The sequence below is a fragment of the Ammodytes marinus genome, assembly GCF_949987685.1.
Source record: "Ammodytes marinus genome assembly, chromosome: 9".
NCBI classification, from domain to species: domain Eukaryota; kingdom Metazoa; phylum Chordata; class Actinopteri; order Uranoscopiformes; family Ammodytidae; genus Ammodytes; species Ammodytes marinus.
The window spans coordinates 17,775,656-17,793,988 of NC_137213.1; the positions used below are offsets into that span (position 1 = coordinate 17,775,656).

Consider the following 18,333-nt stretch of genomic DNA (forward strand, 5'->3'; position numbering starts at 1 on the left):
TACGTCTTGGCACCGCACGCACTGAGGAGAATCGATCTTTTCCTTTCGACCTCCTTAATGTTATTCGCCAGGAAAAAGTGCTCCAGTCTCTCGACATATTCAATCCAGTCACCATCCAGCTCGACGAATTCACTGAGCGTGCCGATGTGTCAGGGCAGCTGGTGATCAGGGTAGCTGGTGGCGGTAGCTACGTAGATGCCTGATCAAAAACCCGTAAACGTCAAATGTTTAATATGTTCATGTTGGCCGTAAGAATCCAATCTACTCAATATCGGTTTACACTTCCATAGCCTTTGAGTGGAATATACAATTTGAGGTAAGATTTGTGTCACAGTGTGCGTAACCAGCACGAAGCTTCGAGCCAGCTGTTGGCTGTGGTGGCCGATCACCAGTTGCCCTGACACGACCAGATTAGTTCGTGATAGCACATCAACAAATACCACCGATCGTATTTAATATGCATCACCTATGTTTCCCACTCATCACTATACATTACTCGGAACCCGTCCAGATTGTATGACTCTCAGTTTGAAAATCGGAGGACAGTAAATTCAGAAAACTAACGCGTTGCGTGGTAGACTTTTCTTTTTTCTTTCGTAGGCTACTGAATACATCCTACTGTGCGTATGGCATACTTTGGGTAGGCTATGTGACTGAAAACTGTTTTTATCATGATGTTTTAAAATAAACCGACAAATGAATGCGACATAGAGACCTAGTCCTGGTTCATGTGTTGGATTATCTGGTGGTGACAGGCTTGGGAGGATATGGAGCTAGACTGTCGATGCCTTGTCAGTTTTAAATTGTACATTTAACGCTATTATTCAGATTTAGGCCTAGGCATAGCCTACTTCAGAAGGATTGGTGAGTATTTGTCCATACGCTTTTAGTGAAATGTTGTTTGTGGTAAGCTATTTGTGTGTAACCATTGAAGCGTGGAGGTGTGTGCTAGCTGGGGTTTACTGTGATATCAGTTTAACTTGTGAATGATCTGTACTACCGTGTTTCATACCGTTTTCATATCATCACTAATGTGTTTTTCAATACTCGGAGCCTATCGATGATGTGACTGATATCACATTACACTATTGTCAATGTATAAGGAAAACAGCAGCATTTTGCTATTGTAGCCTACGTAGGCTAGTTAGTCGAGGTGGACATAGAACTGCAATTCGCTCATTTGACATGAGTTTTTTTTTTATTATTATTATTTTTTTAAATGGTGATAATAACAAACTAGCACAGACGTTGTTCACCAAACTAGTGGCGTACTGATAAAATTCTGACACCGAGTAGTCGAGATAGATATGAGGTTGGTGGTTCGAATCTGACAGATACTAATTATTTTTCTTTTTTGGTTGGGGGCAAATGTAATCATCCAGATCAGGGCAACTGGTGACAGCAGACTCGATGCCCGCAAACGTGAAATGATTATGCCTACATATCCGATCTACTTAATATTTAGACTTCCATAGCCTACAGCTTGTTAGTGGAACAGTGTGAGGTAAGATTTATGTCACACATGTGCGTAACAGCACGAAGTTTGGAGTCAGTTGTTGGTTTTGGGGCAAATCGTGGCGATCAGATTAATTTGTGACAGCACATCGGCACGCACAGGATACTTTTCTTGTAATTATAATTTCGTACTGAATACGTCCTATTGTTCATGTTGTCTACTTTGGTTATGTGACTGAAATAAACTTATCATGATGTTTTAAAAATAAACCGACAAATGAATGCGACATAGACGAACTATTCCTGGTTTATTTGTTGGGTTATCTGGTGACAGCTAGGAGCATGTAGGTGACTGTGTCGATGCCTTGTGAAAATAACTCAAACGTAAATAAGTTGATAGGCTGTGTGTGGTTGAATACAAGATGTTCTCGTCAGTTTTAAAAAGTTGGACATAGCCTATATCGCTATATTCGGATATACTTGAGAAGGGTCTGGGATTATTCTTCCATTCAGCTTTTTAGTGAAATGTAGCCACGGGTAAGATATTTGTGTCACAAGTTAAGCGTGAGGTTGGCTGTGTTAGCTGTGGCTAAGTGTGATAGAACCAGTTTAATTTGTGATTACACTTAGAAAAACGTCTGAAATACGATGGTATTTCCATCATCACTACAATGTGTTATTCACTACTCGGAACCACAGTCATTGCTTAGAACCAATGTAGATTTTAGCCTACATGGTCAAATTCGAGTATGAAGATTGAATGATAGTAGGCTATTGTTACTTGCTGTAGTTTGGTCTGGCTTTGAGAGACTAGGTAAGTGTAGAAAACAAATGATCAGGGGCGTGCAGTCTTTCTTAAAAGGATGCTATTTTACACATTTGTGGGTTTTAATCATATGGTTTAAGGGGTTCGGAGAGCGATAGTTGAAGCGAGATATGGTGACAGTTAGGCATAGCCTACGACGCGACGGAGTGTTGATATTCTTTCTGTTTGCTTACTGACAGTAGTGCGCATTGAGGTGTGTATTTTTGTTTGAGGAGTAGCCTATATTTGTAATGACAGTGACAGTGTGGTTCATGTAGGCCTGTATCTGTTATTTTGCTTTGTTGTAGGCCTATTTATTAGTCTGTGTGAGTGAACAGGTGAGCGTAAACAGTGGTGCTAGTAGGAAATGATGTGCAGGAGATACTGTAGGTGAGCCAGGTAGAGGTAGGTGCAGAGAGAGGTGAAAGCATAAGACACAAGTCTAATATTTGAGTTTAATTCAGACGTTTTGCTGGACACTGTGGAGTGGATCTAGAGTGCTTGAGTTTCTGCGTGCAGTCTGTGGAAGTTCTACCACACTGGGAGTAGCCTACTGTTCTTTTACTGACACTATTTCTGCACTGCTTGTGTTCAATAAAATCTCGTTTTAATGATCATTGTTGTTGTCTTTTCTTTTGTGATGCTCGTCTCTACAGAGCTTGTATTGCATATTTGAACTTTGATTTGAAACACTGTAGCCTATGTGAAAAGGGTAAATAATAGATCATCATAAAACGTTGCCAGTTGATTACTTAGATTAAAAAAATAGATTTTATGTATTACAATTTTTACAGAAATGTTTGAATGGATATTCAACTTTGCTATAGGCCTTTATACATGCATTTTCTAGGCTACATGTAGCCTATTTCCAGAATAAATGTATCATAAATCATACAACTAACAACATAAAGAATTATTCTGTAGGCCTAATAAACTCCAGAATAGTGCTAAGAATTTGAGGTGTACAAGTGAATGTTATCGAAAAAGAAAATAACTAGGCCTAATGTTGAGATAATGTCCGTCAAAGATGGGAGAAATATACAGATGCAAACAGACAAGGATTAGTCAAAGAAACACGTTGTAGCCTACATTTTGGACCGTTTATTTGTACTACACTATTCTGCAATTTGCTCATATTTGACAATTGTACTTTTATACTTCATTATTTGCCTATGTAAATATGGCAATACTAGCACCGTGCAACTTCGTCCGACTTAGTGGCGCACCGTGTAAAATTCGGCCTGTGTAGTTTATTATGAATGAGTAGATGAGATCGCTGGTTCGACTCCGCCACGAATTAGTTTTCTTTCCCCCCGCGCAGAAGACAACAAATTGTATATGTACTTTGGGACCAAAGGTAATGATCCTGCAAACGGTTTATAGCATCATGTTTTAAAATAAATCGATAAATGAATGCAAAGAGAGACCAGAGAGAGACGATGTTTTGAATAGGTTTATTTCCGGGTTTTTAGACAAGGGGTCCTAACTAGACACGCCTACGAAACATCTGCAAATGCCACCAGCTACCCTGATCACCAGTTGCCCTGACACACCGACCGTGGTAGTAGCCATGCTGCAAGCTAAAAGTCACACGGAACTTCTTCTTCGACACTAACGTTACTCCGTCATCGATGTTTTAATCCTCGTCGCCAAAAGTGTGGTAACCCGAGGGCAATAATGCACGCACACTTGTACTCAGTTTTGGGTCTTTACTGAAACCAATGCTCACAGCATAGTAGCCAAACGTACAGAGACATGCAGGTGGAGCAAACACAATAACCCAACGGCGGGGTACACAGGAGTCGGTCCAAAGGTTCCGGGGTGCAACACTAACTCAGTATATAACACAGTGGGTCTCAGCTTTTTGATAAAAACACTGAAGACCTCCTGAAGCAGATTAGTTGAGTCTGTGAGTATAAACTCTTAATAAATCAGACTATGAGGGATTGGTTTGATCAGATATAAAAGACAGTGGTACTGCAACGTAAAGAGCCCCACCACGGCTGTCATCAGATTTAAGTTTAAATAATTGCTAAATCTCAATTGGTGCACAGAGGTATGTGACAACTAGTGAGGAAAGCACAATACAATAAATGATAGAGGATTATTATGTGTGAAATAAACACAACTGTTCTAACTTTGGCATGAAATATTTTGTTCCTGTAAAACCCATCACTCTTTCTAAGTAGCTCATTGAGAAAATATGTTTTGGTGGCCTTTGGGACTGTGAAGCAGTCCTTCAGACAACTTGTACACAGTAACAGACTGAAGGCTCCTAATATTTATGACTCGCATTGTCACGTGTTCTGCTTTTCCGAATGGTCTCCCTTTGCCGTACACACACCATCACAGAAATAATCCTGAAAGGACATTTGAGCACGAGCGATAAAGTTCCAACATGGCAACTGTTATGGCTGTTGTTGTTGGCCGGTGCATGCTTTGGACGGACGCATGAGCGAATGTCTCCATTTACCGTTGTTGTGCACGCTGACAGCCTTCAGCCATTACAACCACCTGGCTGTGGGACCAGAGTGACCAGTTGAGCGAGCGTTGTAGGAAGCAGTGCGGCTCTGTCCGTAACCAGATCCAACTTTGGGGGAGTGGGACACTAACAGCTGCTGCAGGAAGGGGTTAGGAGAGGGGGCAGCGAGAGAGTAGTTCAGTGTGTGTTGTTCTATATGTGTGTGTATGAAGGAGAGGAATCACGGATGACATCTTAATTGGCTTCTGTCTGTAGCCAAGTGGCAGCCTCTAACAGCCGGCCAGGCCAGTCCAGGCTGTAACAGTGTCTCAGCACATGGGCAATGGGCAGGGCTCTAGGAGCTCCATGGCTCCACTGAGGGCTCCCACGGGTATTAGGCGCTCCAGCGTTGTGTGTTTTTCCCTCCTGACAAACACACACACACACACACGCTCCATCCTTCCTGCCTGCGGAGCACTCTGAGGCATTGTCAACACTAGTCAATCTGAGGTAAATTCAGACGAAGAAAAGCTGGAGGGTGACAAAGGCCCGGGCTTTTTTGTGTTGAATCTATTCAGAGGTCTGGGTTTTCTCCAGCTTCAAGCTGCAGATCCGAACACACATACACAAACACACATATTCACACACACACACACACACACACACACACACACACACACACACACACACACATATACATCTCTCTGCCCTACTTATCTATACTGTATTGATGTCCTGTAAACGTCCAGTTAGCGATCAAGTAACTGCAACCTCACCGTTTAACTCCAGCCTTTAACCCTTTGCCTGTTTCACCCTCTTGCTCTTCACCTTTTCAACCTTGTAACATGATGCTTTTCTGAGCAGGAGAAGAACCTAGGTCCGATAAATCACTTAAGACTATCACTTTGTTCCAATACCCAATACTTCCATACTATTTAGTATGCCAGAAAAAGATTTAGGATGTCCCCGATACATGCATGTCAAATGCAATATGCCAGAAATTCCCGGATTCCCGGCCTAATGCATCCAAATGCAAAAGTGATTTGGAACGCAGGGTGAATCTAGGGTCTGTCAGACACACACAAAGATATACTTGGCCACAAAACAGTATGTTATATTTGATCTAAAACCAGAGCACACAGACTCCAGTGATTCTTGAGAAGTGGCACAAAACTGGGTGCAATGTTGAAAAAATAGAAACCCTATGTTTAGGCAAATTAAATGACATGTATGTATCCAATATATACTAAGCTACTGAGCTACTCTTTGACACAACCTCCCAGCTTTTATCATTTTTATCAAAATGGTCTTTTTACCTTCACATATGACCAATCATTCCTCAACAACTATGAAATATCATTATGCAATATTATTAAAATAATATAAATCTGACGGAGTGGACACATATCTGACGGAGTTGACAAGCATATCTTATGGAGATGACAAGTATATCTTATGGAGTTGACATATCTGACGGAGGTGACAAACCTGGATGTACTCATTTTAACCATCAAATACATAGAAATAATCAATTACAGTGATTTTATAACAGAATATTATTGGTTGAGTGTTAATTCAAGGTTCACATTACAGTCTCTCAATCAGACTTGCTCTAACTGACTCACACCAAATCGCCTCATTTTGTATATCATCCTGTACTTTTTAAAGAATAATCCATGACAAAAGAAGATTGTGAGAGTTTCCATAAATACAGTATTAGAAAAACTAAACCCTATTTGTTTATTTAATATTATTATAATAACTTGAAAACCACCCAAATATGATGCCTTCACATTGGATGTCAACACTGTCATTGGCCTGTCACCACCGTCAGACAGGAAATCTGACGGAGTTGACATTTGACGGTGTTGACACATTTAATGTTTCTTAAACAAAACAAATGGAGTTTATCTAGTAGCCATTTGGTTTTTCTTTTGATGTTCGGTTGGTGCTAGTATAAACTACTTAAGGAAAATAAAATAATCGAAAAATTTCAAATAACTTCTTCAGAAATTGTATGACATCATGGTTGTGACGCCGGACATTCAAGATTTTTAATGTAAAATAGTATAAAACTGCAACACTTATCAGAGCCTGTCTCCCAAAACCGAACTCCCACATTCAAAAATGTTACATCCCCAGATTCTGTGAAGTGAGCGGCCGCGGTCGAAGACACTCGGGGTCCCGAGTTGCGTCAGAGGCTTGGCCCCCGTTCATAACTGCTTGCAGTTCTAGTTATTTTTAAACATAACAGCAGTTACTATTGCAAGACTGTCTTTTGTCCCGCTTCTCAAGAATCACTGACTCTTCACTGTGTGTTTAGATGAGGACGGTGATGGTAAAGGTAGGGAGATTAAAGTCGAAATCTGATGGGCGAATAAGAAGGGTCGTGGCGCAGTGTGAAATAGGCTGCTCACAGAAATGATGAACTAATATTTCTGTTTGACATTATCCTTGATCCTTTGTGTGAAGCAGGAAATAAGTTTCTGTTATCAGCCCTCCAAAAAAGACCATGTTCAACTGAAATGGAAATCCATTTTTAATTAAGTTATACTTAGCCTACGTATCTAATGCAGTGGGATTACCTCGGACAAGGACAGACTTTTTTTGAAGGTGTTTGTGTGGGTTTTAAAGTGTAGCAGGGGTTTCAAATATGAGCCGAGTGCTATTTTAGCACGGTTTTGAGGTATATTAACATTAACCAGTGTATAAACAAAGAAGGGATTTGGAACCTACAGAGTTTAAATTGTGTGCACTATACAATATTTAAGTGTGTTATACTTTCAGAGGTCAGGTTCAGCTCTAAAGCAGCACTCCTGTAGCTCCTTGGCTTTCTTTAATCTGTTACTAGCTGAAGGTCATTTTTTGCTCCTAAAAACATAAGAACAAAACACTACCTTACACTGCGTTCCAAATTATAAGGCAAATTAGATTTTCCAAGATTTTCCTAAATAGTCGATGCAAATCACAGTCAGTATAATTTTCAAGTCATCAACCGTTTGAGTATATTTCAAATTTTATTGAACAAACCTCCCAATAATAAAAGTATTTTTTTAAAAAAATTAAAAAAAATCCAAATGCACTGTTCCAAATTATTATGCACAATAGAGTTTCAAAACATTTTATAGGTTGTAAACAACTAAAATGGTCATTTGTTGAATTTGCAGCATTAGGAGGTCATATTTAGTGAAATCAAAAGCTATTTCAATCAAAAACATCTTAACAGGCCAAGTTACATGTTAACATAGGACCCCTTATTTGATATCACTTTCGCAAAGGGGCCTACCAGCTCTCTCCCCATTATTCCAGCCCAAAACATGACTCCACCACCTCCTGTCTGACATCGCAGCCTTGTTGGGACATTGTGGCCATTCACCAACCATCCACTACTCCATCCATCCGACCATCCAGGGTTGCACGGCACTCATCAGTAAACAAGACTGTTTGAAGATGAGTCTTCATGTATTCCTGAGCCCACTGCAACCGTTTCAGCTTGTGATCATTGTTTAGGGGTGGCCGAATAATAGGTTTATGCACAACTGCAAACTTCTGGATCCTACACCTTGAGGTTTGCGGGACTCCAGAGGCACCAGAAGCTTCAAATACCTGTCTGCTGCTTTGTGATGGCATTTTAGCAGCTGCTCTCCTATTCCGATGAATTTGTCTGGCAGAAACCTTCCTCATATTACCTTTATCCGAACGAACCCGTCTGTGCTCTGAATCAGCCACAAATCTCTTCACAGTATTATGATCACACTTAAGTTTTCGTGAAATATCTAATGTTTTCATTTTCATACCTTGTCCAAGGTATTGCACTATTTGACGCTTTTAGGCAGCAGAGAGGTCCTTTTTCTTTCCCATATTGCTTGAAACCTGTGGCCTGCTTAATAATGTGGAACGTCCTTGTTAAGTAGATTTCCTTTGATTGGGCTTACTTAGCAAACTGATTATCACAGGTGTCTGAGATTGATTTCAATGATCCACAGTGCCCTGAGACACGATACCATCCATGAGTTTAAATTAAATGCAAAAAATTCAATGTTTATGACACTTAATTCCAATTTGCATAATAATTTGGAACACAGTGTAGTAATATGTCGAACCAGGGTGTGCATAGACTCTCCAAGTGGCGGTGGCAAACATTTTTAGAAAGGGCACCAACTCCATGTCAACAAATGTGTGGCCCAATTTTATATACTATCTATGGGCCCAATGAAGGTCGGGGGGCCCATGTCTGCATGCGGACAGCCCCAAGATATTGGGGTGAATATTAGTTTTTGCTGAACTTGGTGAGGCACACGTCTAATGCTCCCCTGATGTAGAAGAAACGGCCTTATTCTTTTGCCCTAAGGTCACACCAGATGGGCACCTGAGCCGCTCAAATGCCCCTTGTATGACCTAAGGGCAACTGTGGAAGTCCCATAAGAGACAGTGGTTAAATACAATGGAATAAAGATTTAAAAAAGGGCCACTATAGGCACTCTGACCAAAAAGGGCAGGGGTGGTTGCCCCTTCTGCAGCCCCCTGGGCACACCATAAGGGATGGGGATTGAAACCAGGTTCTATGAAGGACCTGGTGCAGCTTTTTTCAAAACCTGAAAATCAATAACGTATGAGCTTATCGATACTGCTATCGAGTCCCATAGGTCCTATAACTATACTAATTGTTCCCAGTGATATAAAAAGATAGTAAAGATGGAGTTACAGCCTGTTTAACGTCCTATCATGAGCCTCAAATCATCTTATTAGCAATAAAAGCAATACCAGTTCTTTCAAAAATGTATTGTCACTTTGTCTTATAAACAAATAATGAAAAAAGTATCCAGTGGTATTGATAATGACTTGGATAAAGAATCTCGATAATGGTATCATTATCAATAAAAAAATAATGATCACCATACATACCACTGTCCAGGACTCACAGGGCATTAAACTTCCCCTGTCGTCCCTTTTGCAGAACGAGCCATTGCCAGACACGAGGTGCGAGAGATCGAGCAACGGCACACACAGGACGGCCTGAGGGAGCGGGACACGTCGGCCTCGTCCCTGTCCCAGAGTGAAGACGACCTCGTCATCATCTACAACCGCGTGCCGAAGACGGCCAGCACCTCCTTCACCAACATCGCCTACGACCTGTGTGGCAAGAACCACTACCACGTGCTGCACATCAACACCACCAAGAACAACCCGGTCATGTCCATACAGGACCAGGTAAGAGCCACAAGTTGCATCTCACAAGTTTATTAAAGGTGGAGTCAGCTATTTTGGACAATGCTTGCTGTATAAAATCTATTTTTTTAGTCAAATTTCAGTGAATTACTCCTCGTGCTCTGCTACCTGTCTGTACTGTGTGTGCACTGAAAAAGAAATCGGGTTTTAATGCACAGCCAAAGTAAACAAAGGAGGCCACTGTAGCTAGCAACATGGCTGTTTACAGAGTATATTAACACTGGATATTTTTTTCAGCGCACAGATAGTATGGACATGTAGCGGATCGTGAGGAGATATTCACGGATTCTAACAAAGTGATTTTGACAACAGGCTTTCTCCAGAATTGCTGACTCCACCTTTCATACAAATTCCACTTTTCAAGTTCTTGATAATCAAGCCTTTTTCACAATTTGGTAAACTGTGTATAGGTAAAAGAGCATTTGGTCTATTGTAATGATAATCGCCATTTGGTACAGGTGCGGTTTGTAAAGAACGTGACTGAGTGGAGGGAAATGAAGCCGGCTTTCTACCACGGACACGTCTCCTTCCTGGACTTCACCAAGTAAATATATTGTGTTGAAATTGTCTTGTAATGTGGTAACACTGTAAGAAGCAATTCACTCCCTCTGCTATGGATTTGTGCACGTAACTCCACCTTGTGGTCATTTCCAGTTTTTCTCTAATACACTGTAACGTAGTGACACAGCTCATCCTCTAGCCTCAGTATGTTTAAACAGAAAAAGCTGCTTAAAGAGCTCCTTAATCCGCTAACTCTGCTAATTCTCATCTTATTTTAAGAGTTGGATTTAAATCCTGTGGAGTATTGTATCCCAGTGACATTGTCATTTTCTCTAAGGTTTGGGGTGAAGAGGAAGCCTATCTACATAAACGTGATCCGGGACCCCATTGAAAGGCTGGTGTCATATTATTACTTTTTGCGTTTCGGGGACGACTACCGGCCCGGCTTGAGACGCAGGAAACAAGGAGACAAGAAGGTTAAAATCCATAAATACTCCCATTACTTAATGAAAGGTTCATAACTTTTTAAGTCAGCCTGTAAAACAATTTGAACATTGAGACTATTAAAATTCCTTTCTTAATGCAATTTAAATCAAAGTGTTGTGGGACAAAATCTGCAGTCCTTGTTCCGTGCTGAAATGTTTTCAAAGTCTGTATAGTAACAACATTTTTAGTACAAAATTACCTGTTTTTGTTTTCCTACACAGTTTCTTGATAAGCTACATGGAGGAATAGTAAAACAAAGCGGGATTCTTGTACTAAAAACAAGGTCACTGAATTCCGATTTTTGAAGCAATTTATAGTCTTCAGATAGCATTGCTGCATGGAAAAAGAAGTGGATTTTGTCTCTTGTATTAGACTCGTCCCATGAACGTGATCTTAATTGAAAGAACAGTAGGAATGATGACAATAAGTAAAAGCTCTTTCATTGTACATTAGGTCATTTGACTGTTGTTTTAATGTCCTTGATCCTTTAACTCATTTGACAAGTGTTTTTTACACTGCGTTTGTGTTACAGACGTTTGATGAATGTGTATCAGCCGGCGGCTCAGACTGTGCCCCTGAGAAGCTCTGGCTCCAGATTCCCTTTTTCTGTGGTCACTACTCTGAGTGCTGGTAAGTAATTAAACGGATGACGATCTACCCTATTCAGCCAACACTGAGTCAGACATTTTAATCTTTTAGGTTCTCTTGTATTCTTGTACTGATATTTGAAATGACAGGAAGAAAGCTTGAATTAGCTCATTTTTGCATCATAGTTGCGTCATACCTCTGCTGTTTTTTTTTAGAAATTATAACCGCAGCAATTGCACTTTTCGACTTTTTCCTTCATTGCAATGAACAAAGATGCTGTTATTTTAAGTCAATCCTATACACACCACTTTGGGGCATTAAATTCTCACCGGTGCATAACATTTATTTTAATCCATGACTGAAAACTCTCCTTAACAGATGCAATACATACTTCCATTTTTATAATGTTTCATAAAAAACTGCAGTGCTCAGCTGTTTTTTGGAAATGACTGAGTGAAACATGATTTCTGTGACTATTTAAGGGTTAAAGAACTATGAATGACTAACGTGGGGTTTGATAGCACATCGAGTGTGTGTTGGAAAGTTGTTTAGAAACGGACTAACTCACTGTTGATTTTGTTTTTTTAAATTGGATTTGTCGGAATTAACAAAACATAGAGTATCGCCGACATAATCTCTCCTCATCTCGGGCAGTTCATAGAGTTCAGGAAGGATACTTTATCAGTGTTGTTTCAGAATGCACCAATAGACCTCTGAGTCCTTTTCTATCATTTCTGCTACACTCATCTTTTCAAGGTCTCTGATAGCTCTCTCAGCCTTGATCCGCTCTCTCTACATGATGATCTGTATCAATCTCTTTCTCTTTATCTCTCTCTCACTCTTTCTCTCCCTCTGTCCTCACTCATTGCTCTCCATAATCTCTCCTTGACTCTGCCCTCCATCTTTGAACCATCTATCCTCCTCCTGCAGCGGTTTACCGACCTAGGCTCAGAGTGCCTTGGATTTAGTTACCGCTGGTGCACTAGCAGTATATTAAAGTAGTGGAAGGCCCCTTGAAAACTTTAGATAAATACTGTAGACAAACTGTGATGTTGCTGCCAGTCCTCTAGTGCCGTGTTTGCCAAATAATTACTTTATAAGTTAACATTATCTACTCCCTCCCTTATTATTTAATTTCCTGACAATGACAACACAGACTTTTCCTGCTCCTGCCTGCCTTTCTCTTTCATCCATTAGATGTTGTCTCAATCGTCTTCATTCACTATTCACATCTCCATCACTTTTCCTGTCTGCTGTCTTTGTACCTTCCGATCTCTTCTTTGCCTCCTCCTCCATTTTTTTTGTTGCAATTGCTGCGATCGTTTTACATCCAGCAGGGTTGTCACTATTTTGGTAAAATGCTTAGAAAACCAAAAAAAAATTACAAAGAGCATTGATCTTCTCTGTGCAGGAACGTGGGCAGCCATTGGGCTCTGGAGCAGGCCAAGTATAACTTGGTGAATGAATACATGCTGGTGGGAGTCACGGAAGAGCTGGAGGACTTTGTCATGATGCTGGAGGCAGCTCTGCCACGCTTCTTCAAAGGAGCCACCGAGCTGTACAAAACGGGTACTACTAAATGTCTGCTGCCTTGGCTGTTGCCTTGCAAATATTTTTTTGTTCCCCCTCACCAATATGATATACTGAAAGGCAGCTTAATGGTTCACTTACATTGCAATGCTAAATTGTGTGCGTGAGCTGTGGCCGCACATAAGCGGTTTGAATTGCTCCCCCGAGAATTGTATGGTGATCAATATGCACTCATGCCTCGCACTGATGTAGTTACAGATTAGATGCAATGAGTGCAGCCAGAATGAGTAATGGAACGCATGGAAGAATTCAATCTGACAGTGATATAGATGCCGCCATGACTCAAATAAAATGTTCATCATTTTTAGCAGCAGATAAAAAACCCAAGTACTCAAGTTAATCAGGCGTTTTTTTTTTCTGAGAGTTACAATCATATGAAAAAGTTTGGGAACCCCTCTCAGCCGGCATTATAATTGACTCTGCTTTCACAAAAAAAATATAAAAGTGGTATGTCTTTAATTTACCAGGAACAGCTAAGTACTGGGATGTTTTCCAAACAAGGATTTTTTGAAAAGCAGTATTTGGTTGTATGAAATAAAATAAAATGTGAAAAACTGGCTGTGCAAAAATATGGGTACCCTTGTGGTTTTGTTGATTTTAATGCCTGTAACAGCATGTAAAACTGATGAATTTAAACACAAAGTTGGTTGGATTATGTTGTTAAGCCTTGAACCTCATAGAAATGTCTGTTTAATCATGAGAAAATGTATTTTAGGTGCCTAAATGCAAGCTGCACTTCTCTTTGACTCTCTGCTGAAGTGAGACAGAATGGGATCATCACAACTGCTCCCAAAAGATCTTAAAAACAAAGATTATTCATTATCATGGTTTAGGGGAAGGCTACAAGAAGCTTTCCCAAAGGTTTCAATTGTCAATTTCTACTATAAGGAACGTTGTCAGGGACTGGAAGGACACAGGCACAGTTGCAGTTAAACCCAGGTCTAGCAGACCAAGAAAAGTACAAGAGCGGTATATGCGGCGGATTGTGAGAATGGTTGCACACAACCCAAAGATCACCTCCAAAGACCTGCAAGAACATCTGGCTGCAGATTGTGTATCTGTACATGGTTCAACAATTCAGTGCAATTTGCACCAAAACATCTGTATGGCCAGGTGATGAGAAGGAAGCCCTTTCTGCGCCCACGCCACAGATACAGTTGCATGGAGTATGCAAAAGCTCATTTAGACAAGCCAGATTCATATTGGAAGAAAATGCTTTGGACTGATGAGACAAAAAATAAGTTATTTGGTCTTTATAAAAAGCAGACGTTTTGGTGCAAATTGCGCTGAATTGTTGAACGATGTACAGATACACAATCTGCAGCCAGATGTTCTTGCAGGTCTTTGGAGGTGATCTGTGGGTTGTGTGCAACCATTCTCACAATCCTCCACCTATGCCGCTCCTGTTTTTTTCTTGGTATGCCATGCCTGGGTTTAACTGCCACTGTGCCTGTGTCCTTCCATTTCCTGACAACGTTCCCTACAGTCGAAATTGACAATTGAAACCTTTGGGAAAGCTTCTTGTAGCCTTCCCCTAAACCATGACAATAAACAATCTTTGTTTTTCAGATATTTTGTGAGCTGTTTTGATGATCCCATTCTGTCTCACTTCAGCAGAGAGTCAAAGAGAAGTGCAACTTGCATTTAGGCACCTAAAATACATTTTCTCATGATTAAACAGACATTTCTATGAGGTTCAAGGCTTAACAACATAATCCAACCAACTTTGTGTTTAAAGTCATCAGTTTTACATGCTGTTACAGGCATTGAAATCAACAAAACCACAAGGGTACCCACATTTTTGCACAGCCAGTTTTTCACATTTTATTTTATTTCATACAACCAAATACTGCTTTTCAAAAAATCTTTGTTTGGAAAACATCCCAGTACTTAGCTGTTCCTGGTAAATTAATGACATACCACTTTTATATTTTTTTTTGTGAAAGCAGAGTCAATTATAATGCCGGCTGAGAGGGGTTCCCAAACTTTTTCATATGACTGTAGATAAGAAAATTGATACAACTCTCACGTATGTCCACTAAATCCGAAGCTAAAGTCAGCAATAGCTTTGCATAAAGATTGGAAATAGAGAAAAACCGCTGTGGGAAGCTATGTGCTATCATCTTTAAAGCTCCATAGTGAACACTTTTCATCTTAGTCTGTTTATTTCGTTTTGGACAAGGTTATGCTGTTGGCCTGGTGCAGTGACATCATGGTAGCTCCACTTAGTTGCCTGGTAACCTCTGATGACAGAACTCTCTATGTTGACCTTCTTTAAAAGAACAACTTGATTTTTTTACTCTGTTTTTAGGTTGAACAAATGTAAAACAAATGTTTCCAGCTTATTGGGCCCCCAACTGTAGCTTCATATTTACCATACAGATATTGATACAGCGCCAGCGGTATCATCTTACTCTCAGCAGGAAAGTAAATCCGTACATTCCTAACAATATCAAACTATTGCATTAAGGATTTCATATTTACTGCATAATCATTTGTGAATGTATTTCATTTTAGCTCCTTTGACGCTTTTGTGTGTGGATGTGTCAGTTATGATTTTAAAAAGTAGATTAGATTATTAGAGCAGAAAGGGCTTACAAGTCTCTTTTGCTGTTGGTCCTGCAGTTAATATCAGTCAAAACTGATAATTACAAAGATTTACTGTTAAGGAGCTTTGAGTTGGTTGTTAATGGTAACAATAATTTTAGATATGCAGTAAACATTACAACTTCAACAATAACAAAAAAGAAAATACCTCGTAGGAAATAAAGTAAATGGATTGTGTGTGCGTGTGTGTGTGTGTGTGTGTGTAAATGAAGAATCATAGAGTTCATGACCGCTTTTCTTTCCCCCACAGGGAAGAAGTCCCATCTCAGGAAGACCAGCGAGAAGAAGCCGCCCACTAAGGAGTCCATCGCCAAGCTGCAGCAGTCTGCCATCTGGAAGATGGAGAACGAGTTCTATGAGTTTGCACTGGAGCAGTTCCAGTTTGTCAGGGCACATGCCGTCAGAGAAAAGGATGGGGAACTCTACCTGCTCGCACAGAACTTCTTCTACGAGAAAATCTACCCCAAAAACTAAAAAAGACACGTGTGCATATATGGGTTTGGAGAGGACACAGAGCTCTAGGCTGATGAGATGTGCAGCCTGAGCTAAAAGGAGAAGGAAAAACGAGACCAATAGACGACTGGTGACTGTGTGGCTGCTTTGTGGTTAAGAACACGGAGCTACAGATAAAGTCCACCTGTCGACTCCGGCGACAGCTTTGTTCCTCACGTCTCTGTGCCAGCCAACTGGACGAGGAGGTCGCCTTTCGTCAGCATGTTGTGTTCCCAGCAGTCCCTCTATCCCCCCCACTCCCTTTCACTTTCATTTCAAAGGTCGTCAGCGCAGAGGGACCTGTGTGCCGTCACATGTCCGGAGACGGCCTGTCCCAACAGCTGGTCAGGCCCCTCGACTCCTCCTGACCGGCTTCCGATCCAGACTAAACATTTTCGCTAGCTCTGTACTGTTTTTGTTTTTGTTTGTGTTTGGTTGTATTTGAACTCTTTCCTATGGTTGTCTTTTGTATGTGAAGACGGTGGCTATTTTCCATGGTGAATCAACATCCCCATGCCGCACCACTACTACTAACTAATAGAGATTTTATGTGTAAGAAACTGACTACTGTGCTGTATAATTGGACTTGAAAAGGAACTTTTGAGGTTTTTATCAAATCAAAGTCCATCGTGACCATGGGCTCTTAACTGGCGCTTAAGTGCGTATGTTTTATACTGTACTTGATGTGTTTAGTTGGATGACTTTTAAGCGTGCAGCTTTGCCCCAGAGACTTTTCCTCAGTAATGAAGGAACCATTACATGACATCATTGAATTGTGTAAGAGCACTAAGGTGAAGATGCTGCTGCTGCTGCTGCTGCTGCTGTAAATATTTACTACATTTTCAGGCTGTTTTATTCGCAGACAGAATTGCTACAGTATAAAATTCAACCTGTTTATTCAGTTACAACCTTTTAAAGTTAGTGTGCATTTATATCAGTTTGTTAATTTTTTTTAAACCTCTTTCATTTCACTTTTGAGCCTGCGTTCAGATTTTGTCATGGCCTTACATTGAAGAAGCAGTTAATAATGGGTGGCAGCTAATATGTTCCTCTTCTGCTTGAAGGAATATTCTGACATTTTTAGAAATATGCAAACATGTTCTCTTTTCAAGAGATAAGAAGATTGATGCCAACCTAACTTGGCTTAGCATAAAGACTGTAAACAGGGGGAGCCTGTCACTTTCACAGTACCAACCCTAACACTGCAACCTTGTGTTTTCACTTCAGTTTTTGTAAGGATTAAACTTCCAAAATACAACATGTAGATGAGCTTTGTTACCTTTGGTCAGAGCCAGATGGGTTATTTATCCATTTATGCTAAGCTACGTGCCTGCAGCATTATATTTAGTGGTATCAATCTTCTCATCTAACTCTGCAAGAAAATTAATAATATGCATTTTTCCCAAAATGAGAAAGTATTCCTTTTAATATCAGATTTTTTTTTTTCTGCAGCTGTCCACAAAAAAGATTCCGGCGAGGTTGGTGATGACTTTGTATATATTGATTTTGTAGTTTTAATCCATTTTTCTCAAAGGTTGGGTTTATTGAGTTTGTAATGGGCTTGTATTGGCCTGTTTAAATTTTGTATCTCCACTTCATAAATTGCTAGCTAAAAGTTGGAAAAGAAGACCGTCCCATCATGAATGTGCAAGAAGAAAAATTGCTTCACCTGGAAGAGCTGCACTGATTTTTTTTCTACTGGATCTACTGTCACATCACAACTCCTGAAGTATTTAAAATATAAAGAATTAGTAAGTAACGTTGATCTGAGGACATACTGTGTTGTATCGCTCTGTTTTTTTGTGCCTTCTCTACACAGCTCTCTTTGTGTTGCAGCTTTGTCAGATGTAACATAAAAAAACAACATGGCTCCCATTCCTGTTTTCATTGTTTGATTGACTAAAAAACAATATACTGTGTGTGTGTGTGTGTGTGTGTGTGTGTGTGTGTGTGTGTGTGTGTGTGTGTGTGTGTGTGTGTGTGTGTGTGTGTGTGTGTGTGTGTGTGTGTGTGTGTGTGTGTGTGTGTGTGTGTGTGTGTGTGTGTGTGTGTGTGTGTGTGTGTGTGTGTGTGTGTGTGTGTGTGTGTGTGTGTGTGTGTGTATACAGATTATTATTTT

The 18,333-nt window shown here is 40.3% G+C and overlaps 1 protein-coding gene across 2 annotated transcripts in view; it reads left to right on the forward strand.

Annotated features, from left to right (window-relative positions):
* The window catches only part of hs2st1a (heparan sulfate 2-O-sulfotransferase 1a), a 38,685-nt gene extending 20,596 nt beyond the window's left edge, over window positions 1–18,089 (forward strand). For both annotated transcript variants that reach the window (XM_080034359.1, XM_080034360.1), the window contains 6 exons: window positions 9,679–9,932; window positions 10,409–10,494; window positions 10,789–10,927; window positions 11,470–11,567; window positions 12,937–13,094; window positions 15,973–18,089. In XM_080034359.1, coding sequence (XP_079890485.1) covers window positions 9,679–9,932; window positions 10,409–10,494; window positions 10,789–10,927; window positions 11,470–11,567; window positions 12,937–13,094; window positions 15,973–16,196 — 959 coding nt within the window. In that variant the 3' untranslated portion in view covers window positions 16,197–18,089. The remainder of the gene's footprint in view (window positions 1–9,678; window positions 9,933–10,408; window positions 10,495–10,788; window positions 10,928–11,469; window positions 11,568–12,936; window positions 13,095–15,972) is intronic.
* Window positions 18,090–18,333: the final 244 nt, after the last annotated feature.